The 12,899-nt window shown below is 42.6% G+C and overlaps 1 protein-coding gene across 2 annotated transcripts in view; it reads right to left on the bottom strand.

Annotated features, from left to right (window-relative positions):
- Positions 1 to 12,578, bottom strand: part of STUM (stum, mechanosensory transduction mediator homolog) — a 116,719-nt gene extending 104,141 nt beyond the window's left edge. For both annotated transcript variants that reach the window (XM_001376966.4, XM_056816022.1), the window contains exon 1: positions 12,031 to 12,578. In XM_001376966.4, coding sequence (XP_001377003.1) covers positions 12,031 to 12,244 — 214 coding nt within the window. In that variant the 5' untranslated portion in view covers positions 12,245 to 12,578. The remainder of the gene's footprint in view (positions 1 to 12,030) is intronic.
- Positions 12,579 to 12,899: the final 321 nt, after the last annotated feature.

Here is a 12,899-nt window from a genome sequence, read left to right as displayed (position 1 = left end):
TTTCCTTAAATTCTACTTGCGTCTAATCCAGCGCAACTTAGAAACTGGTTTTCAACCAGTTTTGAATTCACTGAACCACATCATCATCCAGTCCACAATTTTACATTTTTATGTAAAAGGATATTGTCAGAAATTTTGTCAATTGTGATCCAGGAACACTCTGATCAAATAAGATATTAGTAATGTTTTTTTGCGAACCTTAAAGCCCAACACACATGCCAGCTGTTATTATTACCTATTTCTGTGTATGCAGCCTCTCCCTGATCTACTACTCTAATCCATCAAAAAGCTTACTCCTGCAGGCAGCTGGGTAGCTCAGTGGATTGAGAGCCAGGCCTAGAGACTGGGAGGTGCTAGGTTCAAGTCTGGCCTTAGACACTTCCTAGATGTATGACTCTGGGCAAGTCACTTAACCCCCATCACCTAACCCTTATTGATCTTCTGCCTTAATATATAGTATTGATTCTAAGATGGAAGGTATGGGTTTAAAAAAACAAACTCATTCCTTTGTAGTAGTGTTTTTACTCAAATCTTCTGATAAAATAAATCTCTACTGTCCTTCAATGCTCAACCTCTACCTCCTACATGAAGCCTTCCCAGATCTCCCCAGTTGCTAGTACCTTCCCATACCAAATTACTTTATGTAATCCTTGTCCCAAAGTTCATTGTTATGGGACTCACCCCTTACTGGTAGAGATGAATGCCCGGCCCTGCATGAGGGGTGAGGCAGAATTGATAAGAGATGAGAAAGCTCTAGCCTTGGCTAGTCCCTCTTTGGGAACTCATCATTCAGGTGCTCCTGGCTTCCAGCTTCAAGAGAGATAATAGAAGAGGTTGACCTACTTCAAGATGCTGAAGTAAAAGACTCTGGGAAGACATGAGAGGAGTAGACCATCTCTAAAATATCCCTTTTCCTAACTCGCTACTCCGGAGACTTTGGGGAGTATTCCTCTTGAGTGAGATCCATGACTCTGTCGGGCTCTAACTTTTGACTGCTTTGGCATTTTGAGGGGAAGAGGGACCTCAAGCTCTATATCCAAGGTTTGACCCTTTCCCACCTAATGCCAAATCTGCAATGAAAATATGTGGAAAATGGCAAAAAAAAAATCCATTCATCCAAATCCTAGCAAAACAGAAATCAAAGATGGTATATGTGGAGAGCCATCATACTCTTGCTGTCTGACAGAGTCAGTTTGGGAAATGAAGGCTCTCCACAGGTATATATAAGATAATATATACCAAACACTACAGAGTGAAGGACCTCTCCCATAGAAAGCAAGATAACTCGGAGAAAGCCCTGGATCTCACCCAAGGGGAAGTTTCTAGACTTCTAGAAGTTTCTAGAAAGCTTCTCCTTTCATGCATGTCCAGAGTCTTTTCCTTCAGCAATTTGAAGTAGGATTGGCCTCTTCCATCATCTCTCTTGAAGCTGAAAACCAGGAGTACCTGAATGACAAGTCCCCAAAGAGGGACTGGCCAAGGCTAGAGTTCTCTCACTTCTTCCCAATTCCACCCCATCTTTTTGGCAGAACAAGGCATTCATTTTCCCCCACAAGGAGAGAATCCCATACCAATGGACTTTGGGACAGAGGTTTCACTTGTATTTGCTTTGTACAAATGTCATGTTTACCTCTATGTTGTAGCAAAGGAAAATAAAACTTATGCAAGGAATGATTCAAAGGGCATGAGACTCAGAATCTTCCTGAGCCTGGTTGAGTCAGAACTCCTAGGGACAGTTGATTAACTGACCCTCCAGACCTGAGAAGGAGGAGACAGATGTATTTGTGAATCATCTTGAACCCATCAAAGAACTGGCCTTGAGGATCTTCTAGCTGTGATGAAAGAATGACTCCAGTCTTCCTGGTGGACAACTAGACTGGGGAAAAGATCATTATCCTGCTGGGACATCTGAGGGCATCAGCTGGACTCCTGTTTTGGGGTCACCAAGGATTCTTTGTGAGAAACGGATCCCCTGATGAAATTGCTATTAGAAAACTTAGGGTTTAGTGTAGAATAAGTCAGATATTGATTAGTGGGTAAAAAGCAGTCAGATTTCACCTTTTCCCTTTCCTTCATCCCTTCTATGTTAAAATAAATTTAATATTTATATGTTTTCCCTCTATATTACTTTCCTTCCCCCTATCCAAATTACATGTACTTTTAACAATGTATACATAGTATTTCCCCAGTAGAATGGAAGCTCCTCAGGGACAGGGACTGCTTCATTTGTCTTTGTTTCTCTAGCTGCTAGCATGGGACCTGGCACATGATATAAGCCAGCCCTAAATGCTTTTTGATGGATTGATTGAAATCTAGTCATCACATCTGGTAGGTGCCGTAGAGATTTTTTGGACAAGCTGCTCAATATTTTACTCCTGCCTGCAAGGTTGAAATGCAGAAATACACACACAGGCACTTAGGTGGTATTCTTATACTAAAATCTCTGATTGCACATCCAGGTCTCCTAGTGATAGAAACTCATCAAAATACTGTACTTAGCGACAAGCTAGGTAGGCGGCTTTGGCACACACATGCACACACACGCACACATAATTCAATTCAGTTTAATAAACATTTATTAAATGCCTACTATGTTCCTGGTTCTATGCTAGTCATAGAGGAGATACAAAGACAAAAGACCACATGGTTCCTGCTTTAAAAATATTTCACAATCCAGGAGAAAGGATGTTCAGTCAGTCAATAAGACACGTACAAAAATAAGTATCTTATCTCTGGCATGATTACTTTCACCACCCCCTCTCCCAAGTTTCAGTACCATAACCATAAAGTCTGTCACAAAGATATATTCCCTCCCACACAACTAGGGAGTAGGGGCCATACAAGTCTCTGTGACAGATTCCATTTTTCTAAGCCCTACAAAATAACTTGCTCTTCCTTTTACCCTTCGAGCCTATCAAGTTAACTCGGGTCTCAGCCTCATGGGCTGCATGTGACCATAATGCTGAAAAGCACCTGGATGCTTGTTATTCACAACCTGGGTGTCACAATTCATCTCTTCCCCATTCCGTAGGTACGTACCCTGGGAATTCATCCCAAGAATTACTTTTCTGAAGAGGAGGAACAGTGATAGGAAAATTAATTAAAGTGAGACTCGAAATATAAAAGGAAATTGTATTTAATTGGATGCTCCCTGGTCCTTTCTGACCCTGCTCCTGGTCTCTCCAGCACAATAGATCACCACACCCTGCTGCAGGTACTCAGAATTCAGCTCACCTCTTCCCTGGTCACATCCTGCCTTTGGCTCAAAGGACCATGATTATACTAGGTTACTAAGCCCTGCAGATTCTGACTCTGCCATCTCTCTCAATCTATTCCCTCTTCTCTATTCCCACTACTCCTTCTTTGCCACCTGCCTGGAATATTGACCACATCAGCCTCCCGCCTTACCCCATCCCTCATGCCACTGTCAGATTCATCTTCCCTATACGGAGATCCGATCACATAATTCCTCTGTTCAGAGGCAGTCTTTTAGCTACTTGATGGAGTCCAAACCCCTTACCCTGGCATTTAGGGTCATCACAAGCAGCAGCAGCAGCAGCATCATCATCAAACAACAACTATTAATAATGTAGCACTTTAAGATTTGCAAGTTGTGGTTCAATTGTTTCAGTTATGTCTTACTCTTCTTTGTTGTTGGTTTTTTTTTTTCATTTTTTTCTTAAACCCTTACCTTCTACCTTAGAACCAATACCTAAGGCAGAAGAATGGTAAGGGCTGGGCAAGGAGGGGTTAAGTGATTTGCCCAGAGAGGAAATCTCAGAGGTCACATTTGAACCCAGGACCTCCCATCTCTGGACGTGGCTCTCAATTCACTCAACTGCCCCACGTCTGACTCTTCTTGCCCTGATTTGCGGTTTTCTTGGCAAAGATACTGAAATGATTTGTCATTTCCCACTCTAGCTCATTTTACAGATAAGGGAACCGAGGCAAATGGGATAAAGTGACTTGTCCAGGGTCACATAGCTAATAAGTGTCTGAGGCCAAATTTGAACTTAGGTCTTCCTTTTCCCAAGCCTCATACTTTACCATTGCACCATCTAGATGTCTAAGGTTTGCAAAGTCCTCACAACAACCCTGGAAGCCAAATTAAATGCTACTTTCCACCACATGTGCTATTCTTTAGTGAATCTGAGCCACTCACAGCCTCTTAACATACATTTGGTATTTTCCCATCCCTATATATTTGCATGCTTTGTTCTCTATGCCTTAAATGTCCTCTTCCCATTTTATCGTTGTCTTCTGAAATCCTGCTCATCTTTCAAGGCCCAGCCCAAACAACTTTGCCCATGAAGTCTTCACAAATCTATTATTGAGAAACAATTCCTCCTTCCTCCAGACTTGCATAATATTTTCTAGCTCTTCAGGTTTTTTTTTGCTATTTTTAAAACATTTTAAATGTACTTATTTGTTCATTCCATTAAAATTCCCAGGTCCCTCCCTCCCTCCCCTACACTAAAAAAGTCACTATTTGACAAAAAGATATCTGTATATATAAAACTATGTTTTTTTAGCTTCTGTGTATCAATTCTTTCTCTGGAAATGGACATAAACAAGTCACTCTTCAAGCAATATTTCTGTTGCTGTGTATGATGTACTCTTGGTTCTGCTTGTTTCACTCTTTATACTTTTATGTAGGTTTTTCCATGCCTTTCCAAAATTAAGCTGCTAGTCATTTCTTATAGCACAGTAGTTTTCCATCACAATTATATGCCACAACTTGTTTGGTCATTCCCCAATTGATGGGCATCCCCTCAATTTCCAGTTCTTATATTAGAGGTAGATTCCATTTTATGCTCTAGTTATTAAGTGGTTATCATATGGTACAATGGATGTGTACAGTGGACCTCAATGCAAGGAAGACTTGAGTTTTAGCCTGCCTTTGATCCACTCTGAATAAGTCATTTAACCTCAGTACCTCAGGTAAACTCCCCCAAATCATAGGTTACAGAGCAAAAGTAAGTCTTCATTGGTAGTAAGTTTTCTCACTTGGAGGTCCATATCCCTATGAAATCATAGGTCTTAGTCCTTTTTCCAGCTTGTAACAATTTTATATTTATTGTAGTGTCGCCTATTTATAAAGAGAGATATATGCTGCATCCTTCCTTTAAAACCTTTAGGAGATCAAAGACTATTCCTTATTTCTAACTTTATATTTTATTAATCTCTCCTTTGATTTTCAAGATTTCTAATTTGGTATTTAATTGAGGATTTTAAATTTGTTCTTGTTTCATTTTTTTGTTGCAGTTCCAATCCTTTTATCTGCTCTTCTTTTATTTTATTGATGTAAGCATTTGTGATATAAATTCTCCCCTAAGCATGCTATATCTCCAGAGGTGCACTGCAGTAAGCTCTTTACTGCTCAGTCATTTAATCATGATTCTTCAAGACCCTATTTCCTTCTTCAGTTCATTTACAGTTGAGGAAATTGAGGCAAACAGGCTTAAGTGACTTGCCCAGGGTCACATAGCTAATAAGTGTCTGAGACCAGATTTGAACTCATCAAGGCGTAGTTGCTTTTAAAATTATCAGCATGGAGGCAGATGGGGGCTCAGGGAATTGAGAGTCAGGCCCAGAGATGGGAGGTTCTAGGTTCAAATCTGGCCTCGGACACTTCCCAGCTGTGTGACCCTGGTCAAGTCACTTAACTCCCATTGCCTAGCCCTTACCACTATTCTGCCTTGGAACCAATACACAGTATTGATTCTAAGAAGGGAGAAGAGGGTTGAAAGAAAAGGTAGGGGGAAGAGTTCAGTATGAGCATTTACACCTCAGGAATCACTGCAAATGATGATCTGATTTCTTGTTCTATTGATTACGTCTACACTTAAGAAAGTGTTAATAATTCAGATTAAACTTAAAAGTGTGCACATATTTTGTTTTCCCCAGAGGGTCTTGTTATTAAACATTTACCAGCATATTCCTAACTTCACCTTCCTTACAATATTATGCTTTCAACTTGTTAATATCAATTTGCATTTATAATCTGAGTTAATATTTACAAAGTATTTTCCCCCCAAAACCCCATGAAGTAGATAATACACATATCATTATGCCCTTTTTATAGAAGAAGAAATTTAGGCTCACAGAGGTTAATTGACTAGCCCAGGGTCATGCAGTTGGTATGGATGACAGCCAGGACTTGAATTTAGGTCTTTTAATTCCAAGACCAATGTACTCCAGAGAAGTCAGATTCCTAGCACAGCCCACAAAACTCCCCAGAACCAACAGAACCAGAATAAAATGGAACCTGGAGATGTTCAACAAAATAAACAAAAATACAATTATTGTTCAATTGTGTCCAACTTTCATGACACCATTTGGAGTTTTCTTGGCAAAGATCCTAGAATAGTTTGCATTTTCTTCTCCAGGTCATTTTACAGATGAGGAAACTGAGACAAACAGAGGTTAAGTGGCTTGCCCAGAGTCACATAGCTAATCTGAGGTCAGATTTGAACTCCCAAAGTCCCCTATCCACTGTGCCACCATGCTTCCCTTCAAAATACAATACAGCATAGATAATGCTACTTTGTGGTTTTCTAAGTGCTTTCCACAGAGATTCATTTCTCAGAGTTTGGCACCACCAATTTATACTACACCACCATGTTTCTCAAAAGTGGGCATGAAATAAATGTCTGTAAAAAAATTAATGAAGGAATAAATAAACAAATGAGTGAATTTTTATTGACTGGCCAGGTCCTTTCATCATAAATTTAAATCAGCCTTTCACAACGTACAGATCAAGGCCTGACCCCTTGCTCATGAGAGCTGACCTGGCTCTAGCCTGGATAGAATAGCTCCAGGCTCTGACCCAGTTCCACAATGGGATTTATCTCTGAAGTAATATGTTAATCAGATCCTCCCATTTGGCTCCCACAAAACCACCTGGTTCCTTTATAACAATGTTACAAGCTATACAGACATGGCTTTTAGAAAATTTTTATATGTACTTTTTGTTACATTTTGAATTCCAAGTTGTCTCCCACCCTCCCTCTCTCCTAATCCCATCTATTGTTTTTTTATATATAATATCTCATATACACAGAGGTACATATCCAGTAGCAGTGTGGCATAGCAGAACGAGCCTAGGACTGGGATTTAGGAGCCTTGAGTTCTAGTGCTATTTATTCTAAATCAACTGTATCATTTTAAATGAGATCTCTGTAAAAAGAGAGAATTGAGGTAAATTTATGACTCTGAAAGCTCCTGTCACTGCTAAGAATAACTTTAACAAATATTCATCAAATATGTGCCAGGCCTGAGTGATCCTGGGCAAGTCATCCCCCTCTGTGGACCTAAATTTCTTCATAAGCAAAATAGTGGGCTTAGATTAAGTTATCTCTAAATTCAACTCCACCCTCCAACCCAATCTGCACCCCATTTCTACTTCCTACAATCCTATGACGTTATAGAATAGTGTGAAATAGAAACAATCCATCCTTGCTCTCAAGAAGCTTAAAATCAACCTGGGTAGACAGCTAGGAACATATAAAAAGTTTAGCAATGAAAGGGAATGGAGCAAAACCTGTGATTTCACTGGTATTAGGAATTTTGAAGTAAGGACGGTCCCTCTGCCAGTAGACATTGGCACCTTCTCCTCAATGCATAGTCTTAGAGAGTTGTCTAGATTGCTGAGGGGTTTAACAGCCTTCCTCATCCCCTCTTCATTCTGGTACCTTCCCTCAGTTAATTATTTCCTATTTATCTTGTGGGTTGCTTTTGCTCACATCTGTTTGCTTGTTATCTCCTCCATTAGATTGTGAGCTCCTTGAGGGCAGGGACTGTCTTTTGCCTTTCTTTAAATCTCCAGCACTGGAGCAGTGAGATGGCACAGTGAATAGAACACCAGGAGTGGAGTCCAGAGGACCTAGATTTAAATCTGCCCTCAGATACTTCTTATCTGTGTGACCCTGAGCAAGTCACTTAACTGCATTGGCTGAGCTCTTCCCCCCCTGTTAATAAGACTGAAAGTAAGGGTTTAAATAAACAAACAAATAAATCCCCACCATCTAGCACAGTGCATGGCACATGGCAAGCATTTAAGAAATGTTTATTGGTGCAAGCAACTAGGTGGCTCAGTGGATAGAGAGGTAGACTAGGATACAAGGACACAGGAGGAGGAGGTCCAAATCTGGACTTGGACACTTTCTAGCTGTGTGACCCTGGGAAAGTCACTTAATCTCAATTGCCTAGTGGGTCTTCACTATAATTATATAATGTTAGATTTCAATAGACTCTTAGGGCTATCTAGTTCAATCAACTGGGTTTAAATCTCATATCTCATACTTAATAGCTAGATAATCTTGGGCAAGTCATTGATTTAAATTACCTGGGTCTCAATTTCCTATTAACCTTTCCTCTTTCCCTTTTTTATAGAATTAGACACAGAAACCCAGAGGGATAAAGTTATTTGTTTAAGGTCACAGACCTAGAAAGACACAGAGCCAAAACTCAAACCCAGATCTCCTTACACCCATCCTTCTGACTCTACCTGCTAGTATATAATACCTAGAGAGAAACAATATCTGTATGTATAAGTGTGTACATAATTGTCCTACAACTCTGGGGATAAAGGTGCTAATAATGGTCCTTTCTTATTTCTTTCTTTTTCTGTCTTCCTTTTTCCTTCTTTCCTTCCTTTCTTTCTTCCTTTTTTACCTTTCATCTTAGAATCAATACTGTGTATTGATTCCAAGGTAGAAGAAGAGCAATAGGGAGTAGTCAATGAGAATTAAATGACTTGCCCAAAGTCACACAGCTTAGAAATATATAAGATCAAATTTGAACCCAGGACTTCCCATCTACAAGCATGGCTCTCAATCCACTGAGCCACCTAGCTGCCACTTGTCTTTTTTTTTAATCCTTATCTTCCATCTTGGAATCAATGTTAGGTATTGGTTCTAAGGCAGAAGAGTGGTAAGGGCTGGGCAGTAGTGATTTGCCCAGGTCACACAGCTAGGCAATGTTTGAGCCTAGATTTGAACCCAGGACCTCCAATCTCCAGACCTGGCTCTTTATCCAATGAGTTAACTAGCCACCCAAGCAATGATCCTTTCTAAGCCTCTATCACTAAAAGGATTAGTACATGATGCTAATACATTGTGTACACATATACATGAATAGTGTGATAACATGAAATCAGATGAGAAGATGGATATGAACTGTTCTCTTTAAATCATAAAGCACAATATAGATGCTATCTGTTATGACTGTAATCCAAATATTTATAATCCATTCTAAAGAATGACTCTCCCCCTGGGCCCAAAGGAGAAAACTTCTCCTTTGGAGCCCAGGAGCCACTTCCATCCTGGAATTAATTTATTTTTTGCTATAAAATTCCATAGGCTGGCATTTACTTCATCACTTGAAAAAAAAAAGTGGAATCCAAGCACATCAACAACGATGCCATCTACATCCTCCAAACAGATGGAAAAACAGTGTGTTTTTATTCCAGCAAGTGGGGATTTCTGACATGACTAAAGCGGCATCCACTTGCCTCCCTGACATCACCTAAATGCAAACACTGTTTCATAGAGCCCCAGACACTTTAGGGTACCTTGAAACCCCAGAAAATAGGGTCTGGACCTGTGATTTCCTTGGTAGGGGCAACTCCTAAATGAGGAAACTCCCTCTGATCAAAAGCAGGTGTCTACAACTGAATGACTTAGAGAGCTACCTGGAGGCCTGAATGTGTAAGTGACTTTTCTAGCCAATATATATCAGAGATGAGGCTTGAACCCATCTTCTTGGCTTTGAGGCCAGCTTTGTCTTTACTTACTTTAGTCACCATGCAGCCTTTCATGGTCTCTGAATCTCACACATCTGACAAAGAAAGGTGCTTATGGGCAGAGCTTGAGCAAATTCTCTAATGCTGAGGTCTCAGGCTAAAGCGAAGACAGCTAGTGTTCAATAAATCCATTTAATTTGGACCAATAGTGACCTGAAATAGATTCTTGGTAGCTTCCCCCCCCCACTCCTCATCCCTTTGTTCCTGCTTCTGCTGCCACTTCTGGGGGAGCTCTTGGTTTGAGACAAATAAATAGGGGATGAGAAAAATCACCAAAAGATAGCAATGTTGGCATTTTGACACAAAAGTCTTCCAAGGATAAACTATATGATTTATGTGGGTATTATATAAGCCATGTGCAAAGGTACTTTATTGCCCTCTCCCATCCCCCAACAAATTCCCCATTTTTTTTTCATACAGCCTTGATTAAATTCTCATAAAGAGTAGCTGAGTGAACAGAAGCTGGGCCTGCAGTCAAATTTGAGTTCAAATTCAAACTCAGACATTTACTAGTTATGTGACTCTGGGCAGGACACAACCTCTGCTTGCCTCAGTTTCTTTAACTGCAAAATAGGGATGATAACAGCTCCTACTTCCCAAGGTTGTTTGTGAGGCTAAAATGAGATAATATTTGTAAAAGCACTTTTTATAGTGCTTGGCACATAGTGGAGGCTATAGAAATCCTAAATAAGGTACCCACTGTGAGGAATTAAGTGAAGATGAGATCAAGGCTATAAAAAAGGGCAAAGAAATGAGGAGAATAACTTCTGCCTAGACACAGAGGGTTTGGGAAGGAAACCAGGACTTGCCTGGGCTACCATGGTCAGTAGACCATGCAGGAGCAAATCTTTCACTGAAGTGGATCCAGTTTTTTGCCTTTTCCCAGCCCAGGCCTACAGCATTCCACCTCTGCCAACTGTTCTAGGAGTCTGCAAACGCACATTGCTGGGTAAGGGAAGGAGGGGTGTGTCTGAACTAAAGGCCTCATAGTGGTGCCAAGTATATCCTATGCCAAGGCTGGAGTGAGAGAGGGGAGCCTAGTGAGTTTCTAAATGGGTAAGGGGTTAAGACTTGATTTAGGAAAGATGTCAAAACTTTTCCTTCTTCCTTCTTCTTTTCCTCCCACCCCTAGCTGGAATTTTGGCCTCAGACCCAGTTGCAATGGAATCCTGGTCCCATCCAGTCCCAAGTGAATATGCATGCACATTCTTGTTTTCTGGAAATGGACTTAAGGAGAACTGGACATAAAATCCTCATCTCATTCTGATATTTCTCTGGAAAACCAAAAAGAAAGAAAAAATATACACTGGTAGTAACCAAGCCACTTTTCCATTGAGCTACCAGAGGTGCTTTTTAAAAATGAGGATGAAAGCATGGCAAAAACAGTTTCTGGATTTTTCTCTCTTCTCCCCTGCTGGCCAACAGACTGAGGTGCACGCAGAACCACTCAGCCCAGATCTCACTGCGTCCCAGTCCTGGTCCTGCCTCTTGGGTCCCTGTCCCTCTCTCTGACAACTTGGAGGAATGGAGAGCTCTCCAGAAACCACCAGTTCTAGGGCTTTATGCCAGGGGCAGGGCACCGCCCTGGATCCACCTCTCCCTCCTCTAGCACATAAAAATGCATTTTTCCTTTTCGATCCCTTCTGCCTGAGCCCATTTAAAAGGGGGAAAGGGGGAAGGGGAGAAGGAGATTGCATGCCCTGTGGGAACGAGAAGGAGAAGCGGGTCTACTGGAGCCAGCTTGAATTTCAACTCTTCTAGCATAGGAAAGGGTAACTGGGGTGTTAGGGAGGGGAATGAACTAGCAAACCCTCGGGCTGTAGTCTCAAAGCTCTGAGGAGCACCCCCCAGCTGAGGCTCATCTGGCGCCTCCAATTCTACCCGAAAAGTTTCCAGCTCCCAGGTAGCTGGGAAGGGGAAGGTAAGAAGGCGGCATGGGGGGGGGGGGGGGAAGGCTCTGGTCCCTCCATTGCCTCCTCTCCCGAGATGTCGCCCACTTCCTCCAACCCACCACCGATTGTTTTTCCAACCCTCCAGCTCCCCTGCCTCAGAGGGACGCAGCTGCTGGGGTGGGCTGGGCATTCGTGGCTTCTATCCAGGGAGCACCCCCTCAGCCTGGCCAGAATCACACCTTCGCTGGCCACCTCCGCACCCCCTAATCCTGGACAGCCGCCTTGCTGTCACCCTGCAGTTGGGAGGCGTCCCACTCGCCCACCTCTCCTTACCCAGTCCCGGCACGAAAGTGTTGAGGAACAAGCAGATGACTGCCACGGGGAATGGCATGTAAGGAATCGCTGCACGTAGGGGGCCCTTCTTCTCCCGCACCTGCACCACTACCCCACTGGACGACGATGTTCCCCGGGGGTCCGCCGCTGCAGCTGTTGCGGCCGCCACCGTGGCCGCTGCCGCTGTCTCCCCGTCTTTGTGGGGATGCTCCATGGCTTCGGTGAGCTCCCTGGGACGCAGAGGGGTTTATGGGAGGCTGCTGGAAAGGTGATGGGCTGTGCGCGCCCTCCAGTCCACGCTCTCGGGGTCTTCCTAGCTCACAGGTGGTGGGAACCGAGCGGGGGTCAGCAGCTGGCTCCCAGGTCTCCCTGTGGCTGCCGCGGCGGCTCCTGCTGCTGCCTTTACCCCACTCTCAGAGAAAGCGCTCGCTCAGCCGCCCAGCCTTTCCATCCGAGGACTAGATGCTCCGAGAACTCTCTTTCTCGAGCACACACACGTCAACACACATATACACACTCACACAGGCGAAGGAAAGGGCAGCGTGACACTTCAGTGACTGTCGTTCATTGCCCCTCCCCCAACCTGACTTCTTCCCCGCCCCCCATCCGTCACCCCCACCCTCAAAATGAGAACCATAGAAAAGAAATTTTAGGCTGATGTTAAACAAAGCGAAGCTGATAGGGAGGAGACTTTTTGGTCCTGGGTCTTCCAAATTACTCTCCCTCCCTGAAGAAAACTATATTAAATTTCCTAGAGGGAAGGCTATATAAGCACAAAACCTATTCTATCTTTATTCGTCTGCTGCTACCCTTTCATTTTAAAATACTTGAGCTAATTTGTCCTTACAGCATCCTTAATATGGAAAGTC

Source organism: Monodelphis domestica, chromosome 2 (assembly GCF_027887165.1).
Source record: "Monodelphis domestica isolate mMonDom1 chromosome 2, mMonDom1.pri, whole genome shotgun sequence".
Taxonomy (NCBI): domain Eukaryota; kingdom Metazoa; phylum Chordata; class Mammalia; order Didelphimorphia; family Didelphidae; genus Monodelphis; species Monodelphis domestica.
Note: the sequence above shows the minus strand (reverse complement) of the source record. Positions and strands in the feature narration are given on the sequence as shown.